The sequence below is a fragment of the Mytilus edulis genome, chromosome 10, assembly GCF_963676685.1.
Source record: "Mytilus edulis chromosome 10, xbMytEdul2.2, whole genome shotgun sequence".
Taxonomy (NCBI): Eukaryota; Metazoa; Mollusca; class Bivalvia; order Mytilida; family Mytilidae; genus Mytilus; species Mytilus edulis.
The window spans coordinates 24,512,452-24,537,769 of NC_092353.1; the positions used below are offsets into that span (position 1 = coordinate 24,512,452).

At 33.1% G+C, this 25,318-nt stretch overlaps 2 protein-coding genes across 2 annotated transcripts; one reads left to right on the plus strand and one right to left on the minus strand.

Moving 5' to 3' along the window:
- Positions 1-6,377: 6,377 nt before the first annotated feature.
- On the plus strand, positions 6,378-9,085 carry LOC139490695 (toll-like receptor 4). The gene has a single exon (XM_071277621.1). The coding sequence runs from the start codon at positions 6,397-6,399 to the stop codon at positions 9,001-9,003; it is 2,607 nt and encodes an 868-aa protein (XP_071133722.1). The 5' UTR covers positions 6,378-6,396; the 3' UTR covers positions 9,004-9,085.
- A 1,511-nt stretch (positions 9,086-10,596) lies between these two features.
- On the minus strand, positions 10,597-18,758 carry LOC139490696 (uncharacterized). The gene is made up of 4 exons (XM_071277622.1): positions 18,700-18,758; positions 14,817-15,632; positions 13,365-13,508; positions 10,597-11,720 (listed from the first exon to the last, which is right to left on the minus strand). The coding sequence occupies exons 1-3, from the start codon at positions 18,725-18,727 to the stop codon at positions 13,366-13,368; spliced, it is 987 nt and encodes a 328-aa protein (XP_071133723.1). The 5' UTR covers positions 18,728-18,758; the 3' UTR covers positions 10,597-11,720; position 13,365.
- Positions 18,759-25,318: the final 6,560 nt, after the last annotated feature.

Genomic DNA, 25,318 nt, shown 5'->3' on the forward strand with positions numbered 1-25,318 from the left:
CAGTATTTTTGTGATTTCACTTTTTACATGAAATTCATATAAAACACCACCTTAAAAACTGACAAAGAGAGAAATACATGCTATTAATTTATTATAATTTATTCATAGGCGAGTCCAGGGGGGCCTGGTTGATTATATAGGGAATCATTGAAGCATGACTGGAGCGGGCCCCCTTAGGTGACTGGTCAGTCACCGCCCCCCCCCCCCCCCCCCCCCCCCCCCCTTAAGGAAAAGTTCTGGATCCGCCACTGTTATTGTAATAAATTAGGTTTCAGAATATCAATTGTTATAATTTATACATTTTTATTTTCAAAGTGCAGCGTCAATGGGTTTTTGTTTGAACCTTTGAAACTAACTTCTTAGGCAGTTGCTATTTGTCCGGCTAGCCGGACGAATATTACCAGGACTATTTGTCCGGCCAATACAATGCGCATGTCACTATATATGTGTGTGCGTGTAATATTATCTTCAGCAGCACCAGGGGGTAACAAATGTTTGTTATCTTTATTGTTAGGGCCCAATCTTGTTACTGGTAATTGAAATCATTGTTGTTTTCTTCATATTACTGTTATATGATAGTCATTATTATATATTCCATATTCATTACTTCATCTATGGCTTAACATTGTAAGACGAGAGAAGAAATTACTTGTAAAACAAACTCGGCCGGGTCGTGATTGACTCGTGCATTTTTTTTATATTTCATTACCCCACCGTGGCTTTTTATAATCATATATCCACTTTTTTTTAACCTCAACCCCCCCTTCCCTCACCCCCTTTTCCCTTCTTATCCCGCTTCGAGCTTCAAGGGCTGCATGCAAGATTCATTTTCGGAATATAATTAAATTTTATTAAGTTAGACATGCTATTGTAAAGGCCTTTCTCAAGTCCTCTTGCTTCAAAAGTCGTTTCCATGCACCATTTAAACAGCTGTAGTAAGTCAAATAAATTTGTAAAACTATAGTTCTCCTATCAATTAACTTTTACTAGTTTCCCGTTTTCCTTGAGATTTCAATTATTTTTGAGTCCCTTTTATAAGATTATTTTACTGATTCTTTGAAGTTCAAACTCGTATTCCATTGTCAAATTCCGAAAAACTGCAAAATTTATCACAACTATTGATATTGCCGATTTCAGCCATGATCTTAAAATTGAAAATCAGTGATCGGATTACACGCGGCCCCCTGGTGTTACTGAAGATAATATTACACGCACTTCCGAACGCACATGATATGACATGCGCATTACAATGGCCGGACAAATAGCCCTGGCACTATTCGTCCGGCTAGCCGGACAAATAGCCACTCCGAACTTCTTACCGCGAACTATTTCCCGGATAGTTTTTTTTAGTACGCTTGTCAGTTTAAACTCCTTTGGATAGCTGTTGCTTTTTAATATATATATATAAGACCATGTTTCAATATCAGTGAAACTGACTAGTCGTGACATTCCGTGCACTTGTCAAATTTAGACTGTCCTTTATATAAAAAGTAATTGCTAAAAGTTAGTATGAATATAAAAAGAATGAAACCAGTAAATAACCAGCAACGTCAACTGCTAAACACATCCACGAATGAATGGCAGACAGATTCATGTAAAAAAAAATGCCAAAAATGTTTCCCGTATACTGAAATGCCAAAGAATCGACTGCAGTAAAACATTTGAAGCACCAAAGTTTAAACCACTTGAACGCTCTGGCGTAAGTATAAAATTTCAATCCTGGCATCCATGATGAGTTTATTGAATGCTAAAACACAATGCAATGCATGAGACAGAGGAAAAATCAGAAGGTACAAAACAGAACTAATAGCCTTGAGCTTTCTGACCATCATTTTGGCGTTGGTTGCAAGCAGTCATTGCATACCGCATGATTTGAACTTTCAAATCGATTTCATCAGTTTAGCTTTTGAATATGTAAACTCTTTTCAGACAATTAAAAATGGATACAATTTATGTTTTTACATTTATTTAACAAAAAATGCCTGTTTGAAAACGGAATTAAAAAAAAATATTCTAGTGTTGCTTTGTTATAGTCCGTAAGTATATGAAAGAGTGGCGAACGATACCAGAGGAACATTCAAACCAATATTTCGAAAATAAATTGACAACGCCATGGCTGAAAAAAAGACAAACAGACAAATAATAGTACACAAGACACAACATAGAAAACTGAAGACTAAGCAACACGAACCCCATCAAAAACTTGGGTTGGTCTTAGGTGCTCCGGAAGGGTAAACAGATCCTGCTTCACATGTGGCACCCGTCGTGTTGTTCATGTTATTACAAAACCGGTAAAAAGTCTAACTTGGTAGGTCACATTTGTGAAAAGGGAACGAGATTGTAGTTACGACATAGGAACATATCCGATATCATCTGTGAAACGGGTATTCCATAACGGTCAACCAACTCGTGATGGCGTCCGTATAATTTATCAAGGGATGATTTCAACTTTTTAATAGCTTCCATGTGAGCAGCATGATAGGAAATACAAACTTGGGAATATCGTATCAATTGGGAGATGTATACTCCGTATACAGGCGCTGCTGGAATGTTGCTACATAGAATTGAAAATTTTTCAATTGGGAAGCTAAAATCACCCCTTTTGTCGTAAAGTTTTGTTTTTAAACAACCCTCATTGTCAATTTCTAGATGTAAGTCAAGATATGAGGCAGACTTTATATGTGTTTTTATTTTGCTTACTCTTGTATTAATCAGTGTATTTTACGGATACATTTTACTTTATCGAGAAAATGTATACTATGTACAGTTTGTCAATCTACATTCAACTAAAAAAAAAAAGATTTTGTAGGCGTCTTTTTCAAATTTACTATCAACTACAACAATGTTTTTGGTGGCGTTTTTGTTGGATCAATGTGTATGATTGCTTAAATTTTCAAATCAGTTGTGTTGTACGACTGTGATGTATATGTGTTATACAGGTTTGATTGCTGAATCTCAATAATAGGCACATTAACAATTCTGTTTGGGTTGTTCTCATAAGTTTGTCTATATAACATAACTAAAAGCATCTGTTTTACAAGTGAGAGGTTAGCTAGCTATAAAACCAGGTATTACCCACCATTTTCTTCTATAAATACCTGCACCAAGTTAGCAGTCAATATTATAGCAGTTGTTTTTCAATTGGCCGTTGGCTGATAACGTTTGATTTTGTCCGTTTTTTCGGACTTCCTTTTTTAAATTAACCTTGGAGTTCGTTATTTTTGTTATACTGTTTATACGAGAGAACAAGGGAAACAAGAAACTATTACTTCCTTCTACAATGTTCTACTGTGATATCCACGATATATTTGCAAATTTTATACTAATGAATTGTCATTTTTGGAATTTTTACATGCAATGAATATGATTAAACAATGCATATGATAAAAAGATAAACATATTTTTATAATTAAGAAATCAGAGAGGTGTGACGACTTCCCCATCAGCTTCCTTCAACCACATAGTTCACGTTAATTACACAAACGTATACGGCTTCTGATTGTTGGACAAACATTGAAAAGGTAAACGTTTTAAATTGTACTTAAAAATTTAAAGAAAAATATAGAAATTTGTACACAAATTATTAGCATGGATAAATTACCACGGTTCATGTATCACAAATGTAGCAAGGGTAATATTCCTGAGGCAATTTAATTCAAAGCATATAATAATTTTCAAAAATACTCCGCAATGTTTTTACAAGCCAACTCGTCATTACTTTTTCATTCGTTCCGTTGGATGATACACTTATATATTCTAACTGTTTGTATTGTCATGTTTAATGGACTTAAAGTGTAAATCTGATTATCCAAGTTGTAAGATACATATGTATCAAGATGTATATTCGCTCTTCTAAAGTTGCCTTCACGATTCCTGTACATATGCTATTTTTTTGGATACACAAAAATCTTTGCTTTTTTTAAAATCCGCGTTTCTATTTAACTTTAATCTTCTATCAAGTGTGATGTGGTTGTATCAATCTATAATTGACAGTTGTATATCTGTTTGCTGTAAGAAGGCTACCTTATATTATAAAAAAGAAAGACACATATCCTTCAATGTCCAGCTCACGGTCACTAAGGTTGTTCTGGTATTGGGTCCTTGTCAATGATAGTGATTGTCAGAAATGTGTAAACATTACGAATCTAAAGATAATGACGATTTCTTGTAAGTCAAATGTATTCACAATAATGTTTTTAGGAAAAAAACACCATATACCGCTTCCTTTGAAGTTTAATGGTCGTTCCCTTATTAATTTATATCTCTCTATGCTAAAATCGCAGGATTATTATAATCCTATCAACGAACATGTAGCGCTCAGATTGTTTTTCTTTCGATTGTTCTATTTAACATAAATTTATAAAGATACACGATAAAATTGTCGGTAACCTAATGTTACCTTTTATTTCTACCTTATTATAGCGATGTCTGAATGAAAGAAACTTGACATGATTGTAATACCAACCAACAGTTCTTGTGATACTTCACTGATGACAACCGACTTGTATACGACAATATGTGATCAATTACGGATCACTATGCGGTCTTAAACAATGGGCAAAACCCATATTGTATGATTATCTATAAAAAGCCCCATTATGAGAAATTTGGAACATATCAAAATGTTATACCCTGATTTATACTAGACCACGGAACGGAATGATTACATGTTCAAGACTCTTAACGTGCAACTGTTCATAATGTGCGGGATTCTATATGTTTGTGATGGCACAGCCCTCCAATCAAATGGTGATAAATGTAACAACACAACGTTAAACAGTTTTAGAATTATTTGGAATGGATCTGACAAATCAGAGTAATAGCTTCCTTGTTAGCGACCACTGTCTATAAAGGAAATCCGGATAGAAATGCAAACCCTCGAATATAGCATCAACTGGGAAATATATACTCCATTTATAAGTGAAAAGAAATAATAACTCCCTACAAATTTAGACTTTTGACATTTTTCTTTAATGTTGTAATGACACTGCAATTTGAACCAAAAAATGTCCTTATCAAACGAGTAATCTGTAAACTAATTTTTGCCTTCATTCAATTAATATAAGATAAAAAGATAGAATATATTTTTTTTATATTGAATAGAATTTGAAAAAAAAAGTATTATGACAAAATTTGAATAAAAATAAGCATTGTGCTAAATCATCAGGGTCTTTACTTTTAGTTATTATTTTATTAATATTTGAACAATTAGAATAAAATAAATCAAGTATTAAGTAACAATAGATTAAGTAAAGATGACACAAATGCATTGTGACGTTTTGTACTGGTGCTATCTAACTTTTGTTCCCATGTTTTATCGACGACACGAAACGGTTTCTTCCTTATTCATATGTACATGAATCTTAATGAGTGGAATAGAGATCAATTAATTCCTTTAAAAACTTATAGATATTGTATTTAAAGAAGGTCTACTTATGGTTTTCATTCTTGTATTTTTCAATTTTCATACAATGCGTATTACTCTATATTTCAATCTTTATTTGCCTATTAATTTGATACTTGTTGTATTTGTAATCGTTAATTCTCCAGTCCTTATCATTTCGTCTATTGTTTTACATTCTGTTTTCAATACAGACCCTCAATATTTACTGAAGGTAAATTAGGAGTTTGAAGTAAAGGGTGAACTAGAGACCCGCTGTAGCCCTCGATGGGTCGGCCTCGTACGTACCGCAGTAGAGACCCGCGGTAGCCCTCGATGGGTCGGCCTCGTACGTACCGCAGTTGAGACCCGCGGTAGCCCTGAATGGGTCGACCTCGTACGTACCGCACTAGAGACACGCGGTATCCCTTGATGGGTCGGCCTCGTACGTACCGCAGTAGAGACCCGCGGTAGCCCTCGATGGGTCGGCCTCATACGTACCGCAGTATAGACCCGTGGTAGCCCCCGATAGGTTGGCCTCGGACGTACTGCGGTAGAGACTTCAATATTTACTGAAGGTACAATACATGTAGGGGTTTGAAGTATAGGGTGAATTAATCGAACATTTTGTAAATGCATTCATGTATGCGCTAATTTCACTAGAGTACGCAATATAATGAAGAGCTCCAAACAGTATTAAGGTTGAGATTATCTCTTTGATATTGTCGTGATCACGTGCCTCGACTCCAAGAGGTGGTCATGAGTGTAAACCAAGGCTGGTCAACACAGATTTGAGAACAAATATTTGCAACTTCTAAGGTAAACGCACAGTATTTAGGAGTAAGAACTCGGAGTTAGAAGAATGTGTCTGGATATGAGGACAGGTCTTTGAAATCTGTACCATAACCTCCCTATTTGAACTTGAAACGTAATGGTGAACAAAGATCAATTATTAAATGAGACGTTTCAAAATGTTCTTTTTATATATTGTAGGTAGTTAATACGTGTATATTGAAATGGCGGTTATCTTTTTGAGAAGACTCGTCATTTTTGCTGGATATTGCACCATGTTTTGCCAAGGGAGTTATGACAAATGTGACTTTTTTCCATCATGCAAATGTCAAAAAGACAATATAACACATTTATTCAACGTCAATTGTTTCTCTACAGGCATTACGAAAATACCACGTTTCCCAAATGTAATTCAGAGCCTAACTCTTCAGGGAAATTTAATTTCCGAAATAGAAAATGGCACATTTAAAAACAATAGTTTTTTGAGAAATTTAGATTTATCTGAAAATAAGATTTGTGTATTAAGGATGCGGTCATTTGAGGGTTTAAACGAATTGCACTCATTGGATATTTCTAGCAACAATTTGTCCAGCGGTAACACATCTTACCAAAATGGATGTTTTTCTCCTCTGAGAAAATTAGAACATCTGAATTTGAAGAAAAACAAACCCACCGAAGATCAGATTGATTTTTCGTCTCTTTTGTCATTAAAATCTCTTCGAATAGATATCATTGCAGATAAAGAGGATGTTTTTGTTTTTCGGAAAGAGTATTCTGCTTTGAAACATCTCACTATACTAGACGTATCCGGATCAACAGGAAAATGCAGTATCCACAACTTGATAACAGAAACATTCGAATCTCTTATTCAAATAGAAAAACTTGATTTGAGTAGCTGCAACATTGAAACAATTCAAAGGGGAACATTTATCAAAATGAAGAATATCACAGATCTAGACATATCAGACAATTTTTGCTTGCAGTTTAAGGGATTTGGTAATGTTACACGTGATCTTCAGTTCTCTGCTATAAAAGTTTTAAAGTTAAACAAGATTCATCTTGCATATCATCTTAATACAATTTTACCAACCGATGTTCTGAAGCCGTTGATAAACACAACATTAAAGGAACTTTACTGTGACGCTAACCGAATACAAATAATAGAAACAGGTGCTTTAACGTATTTACCGAATACCTTACAGCATATTTCTTTGAAAAAGAATGAGCTCTCGTTTGGACCATTTATGAAAGACGTTTTTAATCTTTCGATTAAATCTGCTGATTTGTCATTGATGTACTCGTTTAATAATCCAGGTGAATCTTTTTTTCATTGTCCGTCACAACAAGCAACACAGGAAAGAAGTAGCTATACTGATGATGAAAAATACCATTTAACATCATCAAATCTTGCACGATATAATCATTTATCATTTCAACCAACATGGTTTATTCCTGTTCCATTAAAACCCAAGTATACATGGGTTATCCCGGTTCCTGAAAACGTGACAACTATTGTTTATAAAGAATGTGGAATGAGGTATGAAATAATTCATTTAAATGTTACAAACAATATTATTGAATATTTAGACGTTAGTAGAAATGCCTTTTTTTCATGGATAGGACCTATAAGTAATTTAAATCATTTGAAACATTTAAATCTTTCACATAACCTCTGTTCTTTTGTGTCACCACGTTTCTTTAGTGTCGATTCGGCGAACTTGAAGACACTTCATGTGCAAAACAATATGTTGGGCGCAGTTTTATCAGATGATATTGATGGACAAATTCTTGGTACGTTGCATAACCTTGAAGAAATAAACTTATCTCAAAATAGAATTCCGACCTTACCATTGAATTTTTTCAAGGCACAGTCCAAAATGAAATATTTGAATTTAAAAAACAATTTATTGGAGACGATTGCATTTCGCATAAGTCACATGACAAATCTGAAAATGTTGGACATAAGCAATAACAAACTGTTGCATATCGATTCATATGCTAGAAACCAATTAAATTATCTGAAAAGTCACTCTGATTTTTTAATTAATCTCGAAAATAATCCACTACAGTGCACGTGTGATTATATAAAATTTGTGAAATGGATGGTTTCCACAGAGAGGCATTTAGAAAACGTACACCTCTACGAATGTGAAACTTCTAGAGGAAAGAAACAGATTTTAGTCAGTGTAATGGACGTGTATTTGGGACTTGAAAAAGCTTGCTACTCTTATGATTTATTGGCAGTTGGCATTTCTGGCGCTATATTGATATTCATCAGCATTTTATGTGGTGGATTGGTTTATAGATACAGGTGGAAGATTAGATATTTCTATCACATGGTGAAAATCAGGCATTACAAACGAAGACCAAACATGTGGGACGACGATCGTGAAGATTACATGTATGACGTATTTGTAGCATATGCAGATGATGACAGAATTTTCGTCCATACTACATTGTTACAAGAACTGGAGAAAGAAGCTGGAATTGAACTGTGCCTTCATTGTCGCAATTTCTTGCCTGGAAATGACATTGCAACAAACATTATATCGGCAATTCACAACAGTCGTAAAACGGTAATCATTATGTCCCATAACTTCCTGAACTCTTATTGGGGTATGTACAAATTCAATATGGCAAAAATGGAAAGCATATACGAGCGAAGACATGAGAATATACTTTATCTAGTGTTTTATGAACAAATGCGTTCACGTGACTTGCCTATACAGATCCTAGAACTAGTTCAATCACAGTCGTACATAGAATATCCAAACGACGAGTACGGAAATGAGGTTTTCTGGAACCAACTCATAACCGCATTGAGGTCATAATATCTTGTGATATCTGAAATAATCCATCGGAGTTTTGAAAAATATCTTATAAATGAAATAAACTAATTATTTTATCACTTGTTTAATGGTGTTATAATGTATATTTAGATTTAGAAATATGATTAGGTCATGGTATGGATCATTAGACTTTTAACAATAGTATATAAAAGCTATACAGGCGAATTAAAGACATTTACTGTATCAATAGTTACAAAAGATATCAGGCTTATAATTTAATACGCCAGACGTGCGTTTCGTCTATATATGTTTGTGATAGAAATGATGAATTTTCGTGCATGCTGGTTTTTTTTTATTTGTGTCTTAACAGTAATTAATGTGATGAGGCTATTTATAGACCCAATAACACCAGAATATCCCAATTATTATTGATCAACCGTTTTCATTCTTCTAAATGGCGAATTTAATTTTTGTGTCAGGTATCAGTTATAATATACTAGCGGACATAACTATAAATGCACATTACAAAGAAAATACCTAACTCAAAGAAAAATTCAAATCGAAAGTCAGATAAGAAATGACAAAATCAAAAGCTCAAACACTTCAAACAAGTGACATATTCCTGATCGACTTGCTACAGGCATTTTCTTATGAAGAAAATGGTGGATTAAACCTGGTTTTATAGCAAGCTAAACCTCTCATTTTTATGGCAGTCGCAAACAAATCCATTATGCTGACAACAATATGTGAACAAAACAAACATACATGGTAAGGTAAAAATGTCAAACATAGGGGTACAGTAGTCAACATTGTGTTACAATCGTAATCACTATAAAAAAACAAATATGATAAGCATCTTAGGCTATTTATTTAAGGTATTTTTGACATATAGCTCTTCAACGGTTTCGGTACTTATACATCTTCGGATTTCAAATGTTTGGCTTTGAGCGTTCCTGATGATGGTAAATCTAGAAAAGCGCTTCGGACGCAAGAAGTGATTAAACGTCTTGTTTTCTATTATTTTATGCACATACACTTAGCAAACGATGATTAATATTGTATTATAGTCTGCTTTAACTGGGTCAACTTGTGGCGAACATGAAATGAAAATCATGAATTTGTGTTTAGAACACATCAATGTTTTCGAGCACCCCCGGTTTGCAAATTGATTATATCGTTTATTGAATACAACTATGTATCTTGTTCCCTTTTTTTAACATTTAAAAAGAACTTTATTAACTCATTTAAAAGTTGTTGTTTGTTTGTTTGTTTGTTTGTGTGTTTATTTATTTGTTTTTTGTTATATATCTTATTGAAATCCAGTGGCGGATCTAGAAATTTTCATAAGTGGGGCCCACTGGCTGCCTAAGAGAGGGCCCGCTCCCGTCACGCCTCAGTGATTCCCTATATATAGTCAACCAAATTTTTTTCTCAAAAAAGGGGGGGGGGGTATTTTACCCCCCTAAATCCCCCTCTGAAATCTGTACAAATGTAGTCTAAGACATCGAATATCGATACATTATCCTGGCTTTGTTAACATAAGTAATCACATTTATATATACAGGAGTTAGTAATATACATCAATAATATATAGCAACATGTAAATAATACCATGATTGATGCTTATAGATAAGATAGGCCAACATAGATGTTTAATATAACAAATATACAGATGTTCAAATACACAAATTGTATATAGTTCTTATTAAAATTCATGAAGTTTGATGTTTGAAATCGTCATCCGACTTTACGAAATCTAATAACAGAAATTATAAATTCAGAATAGTTTTATTTCTTTCCTTTTTTTCTTTTTTCTTTTGAATTTTTCCTTTTAATAGCAAAAATATTTAATTTTTAACCAACCAAAACACCCACAATTATTTTTTAATCAAAACTGAATAAAAAAAGAAAAGGGAACAATATAGATAAAAAATGAATATCAGGCACTACCAAAAGCAATAGGAAAAAAACAAAACAAAAACCATTTACATCAACTTTTGCTTTCTCTCGTTCTCACGTACAGTAATATAATTCTTACTCGCATACACACGTAGTGACGTACATTACCTTCTTATGTACAAACATAATAATCTTTTATAAGTACATGTAACAAAGTAGAACACATCAGTTAAATTTGCTCTAAAATCTAGATCATACTCTATAGATTTATTGTTTTGGAATGGGTTCAAACATTTTTCATATACATCAATACTATAATGTTTCTTTGCAAAATATAAATTAATACTTATTAATAAACGACTGACGTTTAACATATAATGAATGACTGCAATTGGTCAGTATTTGTCATCTTTTGATTCGATTTACGTATATTTATTCTGTTTTATCGGGTTTAACCAAATTAAGATGTAGAAGATGAAATCGTGAATAATGAATTGTTAATGATTTTGCGATGAAATGCATCTTATGGTCGTGATATTCACAAGACTTAAGCATATATATCAATGGTGGTGGTTTTGAAATTCCAGCTACACGTTTGTACCTTAATTTCATGATGAGACCTCTCCCCCTTGATTTCATTTTGACCAAAACAATCCCTCTTTTTCAACAGGAAAAACCAGAAATAGATTTGTAACATCCAGTCAAAGTAAAAGATTACTCAACTTTCGTTTAATGCTTATGTACAACAAAATATTCAAAATACAGATTTTTCGTTTAATATTTCATCATTATCAAAATAAGATATTGTTTTTATATACATATGTACATCGACAAATCCTTCCACAAAGGCGTAGTATTATCTGTAAGAGAGAATACATGCATTTAGAGAGAGATATATATACTAGTTACTGGAAGTTAACATATATGAAAAGATAATTCTGAGCATCAGGGTAAACTAGTATAAATTTTAATTGATTTAGTCTTAGATGCATGATTTATTTACTAGTTGCAAGTGGCTTCGAACTAGCCGTCAGTTACTGCCAATACTCTCAGATCTGTAATACGTGTCTTTTAGTTGTTGGGGCGTACAAGTACCCGGTCTCGTCCACTATGTGTTTTTATTAGATGTATTTCTTTTTGTATCCATCTGATAAGTTAAAACCTTTTTCAAACGATTTTTATAGTTCGTTCTTATGTTGTACTGTTACACCACTGTCCTAGGTAAGGGGAGGGTTTTGATCCCGCGTTCATGATTAACCCCGCCAAATTTTGTATATATATGTCTGTCCGCAGCAAGGAGCCTGTCATTCAGTGGTTGACGTTTGTTGCTGTGTTTCGTATTTGTTTTTCGTAAATTTTTTGTTCATAAATGAGACAGTTGGTTTTCTCGTTCGAATTGTTGTAGGTTTGGCATTTCGGGACCTTTTATAGTTGAATATGCGGTATGAGCTTTGCTCATTGTTGAAGGCTGAACGGTGACCTATAGTTGTTAATATCTGTGTCATTTGTTTTCTTGAATAGAGTTGTCTCATTGGCATCAGACCGCATTTTCTTTTTTATGATACATTTTTTAATTGATGTTATCTGTTCCAACGTCACATCTCAGATATTCTGGGAAATAGCAATGGGCATCTCCGACTTTCGGGAACTCTTTATGCTGCGTTGGGTTTTTGAATAGGCAATCACATCAGGAAGAAATTGAGAATTTGCATTCAGTGAAATGACTTTCTCTGCAGGCCAAAAACACTTTAATGAGTTCATAAATGAATTAGTGTGAGGCAAAATATCTGCTACTATATAGCATACATAAATTCCACAAGTCGTCTCGGTTGACACGGTTTTTAGAAGAAAAAAAAACCCTACTGTTATTATCAATCCGTTCTAGGCATCAATATATATACAAATATGTTAGGACATTGACATTGATCCCAGCCTCCACATAAAAGGAATCTAAAGATTTTTTTGTCCTGCGCTGGAGCTGTACAATTCGAGTCTTGCAAAAAATAAATTTAGTATTGGAATTGTAGGTTTATAGTAGATGTAGGGGAAGTGTTTATTTTAAGGTAAGTTCAAGGAATAATTATTCAATTAGCCATCACTTTCCCCTTATAAAAAAATCTTAAGGTGATAACTTATGCAACATTTAAGTGGGTAGCCTTTATTTGTTCATGTGTTAGTTAGGCATTTGTATTTAATTAATATATGTATGGTATCTGTTCAACATGTATGAATTTTGGCCCTGAATGATGGGAGTAAAAAAGAGTAATCAACAGTTTTTATTAATCCCGCTCTCATTCAGCTGCAACGCCATCAAAAACATTGAATAGTAGAAGTGAACCCTTTTAAGATATCTATGTAAAAACTTTAGTGGTGCAAATAATATTATGGCATTTGTTTTTGAAATGTAGGTCTATAATGACAAAAATGGATTTATTAATTACTATGCACTAGAACAAGCAGTCCAAACATATATATAAAGGTTATATGTTTAAAGATGTTAGTACCTTATTTCATGACAACCTCTTTGTCAACTCTCGCCAGTGCTAAACAATGTGGAGAATAGTTTTGGTGAAATCTGTACGGATTATCGTCAATGTCATGTCTTATCTGCAATCCACAACTAAAACAGTCCAGATTTCCATGGTTGTCTAAAATGTTTATGTAAATGTCATTCACTAACTTTACAAAATAAAAAATAAACATAAGTATACTATGATAACCATTGAGAAGGTTCTAAACTGTTGACGCTCTGTGGCAAAAACTTGCAGTTTAAATAATTTAGTCGCTGGACATATATAAAACCATTATAATATATAATTCTATTAACCTAAGATCCCGATCGACTAAAAATAAAAACATTCCCTGATTATAAAATAACAGTCTGATATATACGATTAGTCGAATTCAACGAATGACATTTTTTTTACAAAAAATGCAACAGTAGTTGCCCGATGTTTAAATCTCATAAATCATACGAGTCGAAAGGGTAAAAGTCTCCTTGTATTGATGCATCCGTTGCAAAGGAAATCAACACTTAGTGCAAATGTCACCATTGAGAAAAAGGCAGACTCAATAAAATATAAAATAAGACGAATTTTCTGGTTGCTAAAGATCTATGACTGTTTATTTGGTTTGTCTATTTCCAAATAGTGACTCTAATTGTTGGGAATAGCTTATATTTAACACGTGTAAAAGTAACATCTTGATGTTGGCAATATCAGGTAATAATTTAAATGTGGATTTTATGTTAACGTAACACGTCATCTGATTGGCTGTTTTTTGTCACAGACATAATTTTTTACATGTGACCGTGAATCATCAAAAGTTTTTTTATGATTAACTCCTCAAAAATAGAATTTAGATTAAAATATATAAGGATTGACTGTAATATATTTTCTGTCTAGAATCGAAATAGCCTACATAAAAATAAATGTGGTGCAGAATCATAAAAAAATCTGCTAGGAGAGTTATATAGTCTTCACCACATTTTTAAAGTTGTTTCTTCATAGTCCGGGAAAGAAATAACAAAAAATACCGAGCTCCAAATAAAAATTCTAAACGGAAAGTCCGAAAGCATATGGCAAAATCAAAATCTAAAACACATGAAACGAACGGAAAACAACTGTCCTATTCCTGACTTTTGGTACAGGCATTTAACATATTACAGTCCTTGAGTAAACTAATGTACACATGTAACAGCTAGACTCTTGTTCTTGGCAGTAATTGCTGGTAACTCATATTCATCAGCGATTACCAGCTTTTAGTTTAAATTGATGTAAAATTCAAAACCCTTTATATTATACCAGTATGCAAACGAACTAGTGTCGCTATGTTTTGGACACTCATTTCATGAGGTTGTATATTTACTTCGTTGATAAAGTTTGTATAAAACATTATTAGTCATTGCATACAAGCAATATCTTATTTTATGCGAACATGAACATTTTACATCTTACCTTTCAAATAGAATCCAGCGTTAATAAATGCATCTACAGACCAATATGTGTTGAATTGTAGATAATACCAATCAATGCAACTAATAAATGTGTTCCTTCGGCGATATGTATATTTCATTTCAGGATGTTCAAACTGTCTTTCCTTTAATATATCAACTATTTGTTCATGATTAAAATGGTAGTGACTATTGTTATCAGTTTGGAACGTTTGGAAAATGTTCCTTTTCTCATGAAAGAAATCGTCCGGAACAGACTGAAAAGGTCTATGCGATCTTGGACAAAACTGTCGCCTTTGTAGCCTAAACGCATGCCCATGTAAAGGTCTTGTAAAAGAAGAGGCATCAACATCGGATTTGTCGGTGGTTATATTCCCACAATGTCTCTCATTTATGTACTCCCTTTGAAATAGCGACGGAAAGTCTCTTTGCATAACCTGATTGGAATACCGTGTTTTGTTTGAATTAGTTCCCAATAAATGAACATCATTACCTGGATTTGACTGCTTTCGTATACATGTTGGGTTAAACACTAAAGATATAAGCCTGGAAATGCATATGGTTGAGCCTTTATTACAGTGTACTTCAATTTGACACTTTGGTATGAAAATGAAAGAAGATAGCTTAAGTCTACCTTCGAATTCGTCTGGTCGTAGCAAGCTGTTAGTTGATGCAACATATCCCGGTCTGATCTTTTGATTGTTTGATTTTGATGTCTTCCGAAAGTTAAAAACCCTTTTGAAAAATAATTTTAAATTTACATACACTAACATCCACACATTACAGATTCTTTGAAGTGGTGTAGACATTGCTCTTTTACCTATAAAAAATAAATATTTCTTTTGTAGAATGTACTAGTACTATTGAACATGTTGAATAAGATCAAGTACTTTCTTTACAAATATAATAAATTCTAGGTATTCGGTGCAATTTGAGTACTGTAACCTTTTACAACGTTTGTTTATCCGTGAACATTTTTCAACGAGGACTCTTGTAATTACGAATACCATAATCAACACGAACAGTTCTCCCTTCCCAAACTTTTGCTTATAGATAGATTAAGATGCTACATGTCTGAGTAATATTTTGCATAACTCGAATGAATGAATGAATTGATGCTTTAAGTTTGATTTTTTTCTCCAGTTTCACCGCATGGTGATTAAGGTAGATGGGGTGTCTAAATTATAATCCATAGAATCTTTAAATAATTTGCCAAAATGTAGTTCATATCCTGCTTGTTTAAAAACATTAATAAAAAGAATGGGTCACCGGACTTATTTTCATGCTACAGGTTGTTCAAAATTGTCAAGATTTTGTATAGATTATGCATGGAAAACCCATTTTCCCGCCATAAAACGCAAACCACATCATAGAATTTTGAGATAAAATATGAGAAGATAGCTTCAATATTATGCTTTCAGATAAGAAAAAGAAAAAATGGGGTCACCGGACTCGTTTTCTTGTTACATGTAAAAATGGGTAAATTCCTAACACATTCTATTGTAAAAGTAACACTATCTGAATTATCTGCCCTTGCATTTGAGTTGCCTCCCCTTATTTGACAAAGTTGGAAAAAAATGAATCAAACAAAAGAATTCTTATTTTTGTAAAATACAATCATAAATATGATCAAACATGGCATTTTCTATATTATAATGAAAATTCTTACACATGAATTACCTACTACTATAAAAATTTGAACATTTCATCAAAGATCTAGACCTTGTTTTCTAGTATTTCAAAATCCAAAATGGAGGAAGACACCCATTTTGGCAAACACAACACAGAGACGCTATCCGTGTCGACGTACCCGATGTCTCTGGTTTTCTGAGTTCATGCGATGATCACTTTTAGTTTTGTTCGTGACCTTAGATTGTATCTTCTAAGTTGATTTGCAAGATTTGAACATCAGTTCTAATTTTATAGTATTTTAATACTACAGTGCTAACTATTCTGTACACATTTGCACTTTTTTTAAAAACACCTGAGAAAATTTGATAATTTCGAAAAAATCCCAATTTCAGAAATGTTGAAAATATGCATTTTTTCGCAAAATTTTTCAAAAAATATACAAACTTGGTTGACATGCAATCTTCACTAAAATGAAGCTTAAACCAAGTTGTATAAATGTTACATATGAACATTAATGAAAAATGCATGATTCTATTCATAATTAGGCTCTAAAATGTGGTGATTTAGCTGATTTTTTAATGATTTTACAATGCTTAACAACCCAAAAATAGTGTGTCCGTTACCATGGCAACCACTCACATTTTCACACTCAAAATTATTTTTTGAGCTTTATTCATTTATTGCTTCTATTAGTCCAATTATAGATAAAATCTGGAACCCCCCATATATCACATGTATATGGCACTCTGCCTGGTTCTTATAAAGAGCTGTACTTAAACATAATAAGCTATTTGCCTTGTATTAAAATATCAAATGAATATTTCTGGGAAATTTTATTCAAAATGAATTTAGTGTTAACAGATAGTAATAAAAATTATAATATCTACCGTATAAAAATGTAAATGCTGATGATAATAATTTTGATAAATTGTTGAATTCATTTTTACATTTGTCAAATGTTTGTATAACTGAACTACTACAAGACCTATTAATGGAATTTGAGGTCAAGTGTAAGCAGTTCTGTATTAATGGAATTTGCCTTGGAAAGATCTAAAAAAAATATAAATGACAAAATACTGAATATGTGAACTTCTAGATCTCTTTAGCATATATTAATGTTTAAAAACGGTAGTATCGATCAAATATTTGAAACGATACAGTAACTGCAATAAAAATTATTGTATATCATTCTCCATACTATTTTTTTAGATTAGTGTTCATCATTTTTACGGATTTTTTAGGACGATCAATGCACTTGAATGTGGACATATGGTTGGACCCTTTTTATCCTGGGTTGCCCTCCCCTTTTTAAAAAATGTCTGGATCCGCCCCTCAACAGGATTTAACATTTCTAAGATTATGAGTTTATCACCATCTCGATATCCATGTTCAATATGAATGTATTGGTGTTTTTTTTTTTTTATCAATTGCTGTTTAACCATGTCAACCTTATTGTCTAGTGTTATACTTTCTTATGACTTCATCTTTGCTTACCAACATATATATAGTTTCATCAAATTATTTAATCAAATTAAATTCGGTCTCATACTTCTTTGTTAAATATTTGTTTGTTTTTGTTTCAATTGAGATTTTGACACAGTGCTGTACACCTATTTTGACAATTTTACCTTTTGTGTCTGTTTTGTTCACGCATAATTGTAAATATAATGAAATTTGATGCGACTGTCAAACAAGTGAGAGGTTAAGCGATATAAAACCAGGTTCAATCCACCATTTTCAACACTTGAAAATGCCTGTACCAAGTCAGGAATATGACAGTTGTTGTCCAATTCGTTGATGTGATACATAAGATATATAGATATAAAATCGATTTGTTCTAATCTTGAACTATTTTTATCCCAATGTTTACATTTACTGATTCTGTGTTCTATATTTAAAATAAGTGTACTTTCAGGTGAACATTATATTTCATTTATTCGGGGTTTCACACGATAAAGACTACCAAAAAATAATGCAAAAAATATAAACAAAATAGCAATTCTAATTTACCGTTTAACGGAAGCAATTGTCTTTGTAACAAGATAAATAAGATACATATTAATAAATATAAATATATTTTAAAAAATAACTTCCGGTTTTGAACGAGACTTTTGGGTTACTTTCCGTTTGAAAGATTCTATTTTAAATGTGTTAAACAAGATAGAACTATCTTTCAGTAATTCGTTAACCTTAATAATCTAATTTAAAGTGTGGTAATCAGAAAAACCGGACAATATATTTATTGACAAGTTTACCTAATTCTGTTGAAAATGGCGTATACATACTATGTCAAGTGATGTCACAGTGATATTGTGATTGGTTTTTAAAAATATATTAAGGAAAGTCCCGTAGAACATATGATTTCTGAAAGTGGTATTATAATATTTGATTTTCGGAAATCGTACGCTTTGAAAAATGCAATCCTTAACAGTTGCATTCACTATGCTGATATCATAATGGAGCTAAAATTTAATTTTTATGGTGGGAAGGCGGGCCGGGAAAGAGAGGGGGTGCTTAGATAAAAAAATATGTTCTGCATTTTTGTTTAGTCTCTGCATGTTCTGCATTTTTAGTTGTAATCTATGTCCTGCATTTTCGTTTTTCTATCTATTCGCTCTTGCCTTCTTTTTATCCTTTTTTAAAAAAAAATTGCCACCCTTCCCTTTTATGGGCTCAAAAACTACTGTCCTGTCATTTTCCCACCAATTTTATCTTTGCCCCAATCCCCCCTAAAAATCGAATGGTAAACGTGGTTATGATGAGTCTTTTGAAGACATTTCCTTGCCATCATGTTGCCTATGGTCTTTTGCTCGTTATTTTTTTATGATGTGTAACAATTTTACACTACAAAGTGTCATACTTTGAAAATATTAAATAAATGTACCTTTGGAAAATTGTTGGAATAATAACAAAATCTCTGTTATTTTCTGTCATTTTAGAAATTTTATTGAATTGACAGTTAAATTAAAGGGTTTTCATATGTTTGCATCTTCCAACATCTTGTTTGTCTAAAAACTCTGAAAGAGTCTTACATTTAATGATCGTTAATGGATTTTCAAAATACATTTCTATAGTGTCTGACCTATATTGTGTATAGGTCTTTTAGAAATAGACGAAACAAGTGTAACTGTTGAATGGTTTTAGGATGAGCTGTGTTTCTGCTATTTTTTTTCTAATCTAATAATAATTTCAAGTTAATTCAAATGTTAAGATAACAGTTACGAGAATACATTTCTAGAAATAAGTACTGTCAGAACTTACGCCATTTGTCTTATCTATTAAAACCTGAACACTGAAGTAGACAAACTATCAGAAATCGAATTTTTGAAGCTATAGGGAAACTAAACACAGGCAAAATTATGGATGAATTTGCAATAGTGGAGTGACAAATCAAGAAAAAGGTGCTTATTTAACTACTTTAATGAACCGGCATACCTGCAGGCTTAAAACGTTGTTTTTTTTGCAAAGCCAATATCTTAAGCTAATTTTTTTGCCTGGTCGTAGAATTTCATGCGGTGTTTTGCATAAAATGGAAAGAAAAAAGACATTTGGATTATTTTTTAAATTTCACGATGTGAAAAAATTAGAATTTTGCTATTTCGTTTTTTGTTTTTAGACATATGATTTTGCATTTTATACAGAGTTTAATTGTTTATTCATAATGTAAAACTAGGATTCCTTATTTTTTTCTCTAATTTTTGTCCATCTTCACTAAGTTTAGCGAAAGCACACTCTGTATTATTTTAAAGAAGTGGTTATAACATTTGTTAACATATATTATATCGATAATTTCATGATTTTCCGAATTAAAATGTTTCTCGTTTCTCGTTTTGTTTATATAGATTAGACCGTTGGTTTTCCCGTTTGAATGGTTTTACACTAGTAATTTTGGGGCCCTTTATAGCTTGTTGTTCGGTGTGAGCTAAGGCTCCGTGTTGAAGGCCGTACTTTAACCTATAATGGTTTACTTTTTAAATTGTTATTTGTATGGAGAGTTGTCTCATTGGCACTCACACCACATCTTCCTATATCTATAAACTTCCTATTGTAAAGTTTCGAAGCCATTCAAAGTCTGTTTTTCTTATAAATCAACTTTAATGAGGATTTTTTACTTTGCATTATAGTTCAACGCATATAATATGGACCTCCTCGTTATTCTGATGCTAATTTAAAGATTGTAGTAATGTTTCTAAACTTCCTGTCGACAAACTGCGAAAAGTCCTGACAATAACAGAATGCATACTTGCTTTAAACATAAACCTGTTAACCCCATTTCATTTTGCTTTGGAATTACAAGTACACCATGAGTTTGGCTCTCAAATTTTTATTGAAAATCTAAACTCAGGGTTTTGGTGCATCCTATTCTAAAGTACGTAGATATCGGACTAGTTTAGCAAGTTTGGAAATAGACAGAATCCAAGACATGTCCTTTGTACCTAATGGTATTGCTGTATTAAGAAAATGTGGTCGTAATATACAGGAGGGAGCAGATAATATTGACTAAAATGCTGAAACAATCGATGGTAAAAATACATTTCACTCCATGGCTAGAGTTGTATTTAAATACCAAAACGGATCATCAAACGCCCACATGAGTTCCATAAAGGTTAAACGGGGACTAGAAAGATATTTGCCGTTGAATGATTCGAATACCAATCTTATAGCATGTTTACCTTTCGACAAGACAACAGAACGGTATGGTCCTCCTCGTTATTCTTATGTTTATGGGAGATTGTGTCTTGTTTCATCGAAAACCGAGATATATCTGTCCTGTCTTTGATATTTCTGCGACTTCTTTCGAGACAAAAAAACTTAGATTCGATTCAATTTTCTACAGAAAGCACTGAACAAATTGTTCCATTTTGGACCGGTTCTTACAAAAGGCTTAATCTGAAATTTCGTCTTTGTTCCGGTTATAGATGCCAAGCCTCGACAGGACAATAGTATTTACAACTATGAAACAATCTTTAGATATGTCAAAACACGCCGTTCACCAATATGCAGTGCAAACATTTGACAATTAATTGTATGATGTTGCCCAAATGTACAATGGTATATTCCAGACGTGTTGGGGGATGAACGTTGGTATACGAGGCTAGATGGCTCTTTTGTTTAATTTAAAGCATTCTTCAATTGGTGTTAAGACGAAAACCGTTAATTAATATTGAACCAAATGTATGTCGCAGTTCATTTGCTGAAACACCCAAAAGTGCTGAAAGTATTGCACAGTTTTTTTCTAATTTCAAAGATCATTTGTTGCCATTGTTTGGAGAATTCAGAACACACTCTTGTAAACTATCACCAAACTTCGCATTTTGAGATATGTTTCTCTTCGTACAGTTGAGATATTGTTACAGAACATTAGGGCTGAACGGAATGGGTAGTGACTTTTACATCTGCAAATGGTTGTTGCAATGTTGCGATGCTTTTTCATTACCAATCGGACGAATATGCTAGGTGGACACCAGCCTACATATTGGATATTTTGAATCCGTCTGAAACGGTAAAATCAACTGTCTTAATGTCTGGTGAGTTTTCAATCAGACATAAACATGGAGCCTTAAATAGTATCTGGAGTGATATGGCTACAGATAAAACTATTATTAAAGATTCTAAATGTTGAAGAGGCATCATATCGGACTGACAAGGAAAAAAACTGCAGTACTTCGATGGATGCTTACAAGACACATCCTTGCGCATTTTAGGTCTGAAATAAGATCAAGATCGGGATTAGCCACTGATGCAGAAATTGAACACGAAGAAAACAAGCCAACGGCATTGACACTAGACAAGAAGAATGTCTCTGATTTGATAGGGTATATGCATTCAAATATGACCGATCCATTAACGTTGCCGATCATCCTTAGTCATTGATAAATACTAGTATTTCTACAGAAATGAAAGCCTCAATAAATATTCATGATTCTCTTCTTAAATATCTTCAACGTGGCAACTAGATGGTTAAATAGTTTGTGGTAAGCTGCTCTAATGAGTCTGGAAGCCATGTCTCCTACAGTCCTATGTCGAGGTCTCTTCTCAATACGTTCGGTGAAACGACCAAGACCTCAAAACTCAAATGTAAATTAGGTGACTTTTTTAAGGCACATATAAACCCAGTAAAATAGTTTGTCGTGCTTTAGTTCTTGTCAATGTTCGTGAGAATGTGACTATAGTCAGGATATTGGCATATCCTCTTGTTCCCATACCTTCAGCTCTGTTCCATGATGATGGTACCATGAGGAAATGTTATAAATGTGATATAATTCATCTCCTTTAAGAGGAAATTTGCACTTGATTCAATCTTCCAAGTTATGATAATATTTATCAAAGGTACCAGGCTTATAACTTGATACTCCAGACGCGAGTTTCGTCTACATAAGACTCATCAGTGACGCTGAGATCAAAATAGTTACAAAACCAAACAAGTATAAAGTTGAAGAGCATTTCAAGCGGGAGATTAGGAATCGTCGTTAACATTTGAAGTGCATGAATCGCCCCATTGTATGATCCGAAGGTTAAGTTCAGGTATCTTCATGATGATCTAAACAAGCTAAGGGTGGAGTTTGCCGCAACAAAGGATGCAAGTCTTGTGAAAATTCCCCCATGTAAAAACACGTTTTTACAGCACATCCCACGTGCAATGCTTCAAACGCAAGTTTGAATAAACTCTCATATTGCTAAACCAGTGATCATACTTTCCAAAGACTCTGGTTGGTAAGAGGGTTAAAACGGTTTGCTCTTCTTTTTTTTTTGAGGGACTTATATATCAGTAGATTTCCTTCAAGACCTTGTGTGTACGTATACGGACAAGAGAAACAGCTTGCAATAACAACTGTGTATGCAACCAACTTAAATTTGCGTCTGCCAATATTTGTTCATGTGAAGGGTCTGATGGTTGTAGAAATTATTTCACTCACCGAGCAATATTGGAGAAAGACGACGATGAAAACGATGACTGATGTCAGTTTTTCGAAAGTTGTCATGCCCTTTGTTTGTTAACATACCCCATACAACCACTCTTTTTAAGGGGTCCATGTGTGCTTTTAATTTGTAAGGCAAAGGCACATAAAACCTTAAAAGTTCATAGAGCTAGAATATACGCTGAAACTTTAGTCCATCTTTAAACTCATTTGATTTAATTGACTTGTGAAATATTTGTGACTGGCAATAAATATACTTCAAAGCAAAAACCAAATTGACTTTGATTTTTTTTTATAAATGCCGTAAAATCCAGAAATATATCTTTAGAAGTACATGCGATGTAAAAAAAAAAAAAAGAAATTGAGATTCGGTTGATCCGTCTTCTATTTTGTTGTTAGTCTGAATGCCCCGTAAAATATGCATTTGGTGGTTTCATTATTTTCAAATTAAGTTAAAAATGAAGTGTCACAGTTTATTTCATTATGAATTTCTTGTTTAGTAACAATTCAGATATTTTTTGGGAGACTTTATATAACCTCTTGTGAAATAAATTGACAATAGTGATAAACTCAATCACTAGCCTTTGACCTTATTTAAAAAAAAATTGCACTATATTTCAATTCTACGACCAGGCAAAAATTAAAGAATAAACATTTCTCTTTCTAAAAAGTCATAATTTAGCCTGCAGTTAGGGTGGTCCATTAAAGTTGAATAATTGTTGGTTTGGTCACTCCACTACAACTCCACGGAACATCTCAAAACTGCTAGAAATATTCTTTTACCAATTTTCATCTCTATCTTTAATCAAACCATAGCTACAAAACAAATACTTTTTTAAAACTGGAATTACCAACCCAGTATTAAAAATGTTGAAAGATCCAAATTGGTAGAAAGTTACAGAGGTATAACAGTGACACAAACAATCACCAATCTTTTTGAATATGTTTTATTACCACGCCGTATTAAAACCTTTATTCCGGCAGACATGTAATTTGATTTTACAGAAGGTCTCTCTATGCTCATAGCTGCCTTTCTTGAATTAGAATGTAAAGCAGAATCCAAATATGTAACTTTAAAACTATTATATATGGTAGCAATAATAGCCAAACTGAATTTGACGTGGTTTCTTACATCATTTTTTTAGATACACTGTGTGCATGTGGCATACATTCCAAACTTTGGTCCATAGGCAAAGATATAACAGACATGTCCTCAAAAATAAAATGGAAAGGTGAAATAAGTCATAAATTTACAATACAACAAGGAGTTTGACAAGGTCCTATCAACTCACCTATATAAAGTTTACATTAAACGTATTGAATGAACTAATAAAAAAGAAAAATCACAAAAATACTGAATTCCGAGGAAAATTCAAAACGGAAAGTCCCTAATCAAATGGCAAAATCAAAAGCTCAAACACATTAAACGAATGGATAAAAACAACTCTCATATTACGGACTTGGTACTGGCATTTTCTTATGTAGAAATTGGAGGATTGAACTTGATTTTATAGGTAGCTTATTCTCTCACTTGTATGACATAAAATTGAGAAAGGAAATGGTGAATATGTCAAAGCGACAACCGCCCGACCATAGAGCAAACAACAGCCGAAGGCAACCAATGGGTCTTCAATGTAGCGAGAATTCCCGCACCCGTAGGTGTCCTTCAGCTGGCCCCTAAAATATGCATAATAGTACAGTGATAATGGACGTCATACTAAACTCCGAATTATACACAAGAAACTAAAATTTAAAATCATACAAGACTAACAAAGGCCAGAGGCTCCTGACTTGGGACAGGCGCAAAATTGCGGCGGGGTTAAACATGTTTATGAGATCTCAACCCTCCCCCTATACCTCTAGCAAATGTAGAAAAGTAAAAGAATAACAATACGCACATTAAAATTCAGTTCAAGAGAAGTCCGAGTCTGATGTCAAAAGATGTAACAAAAGA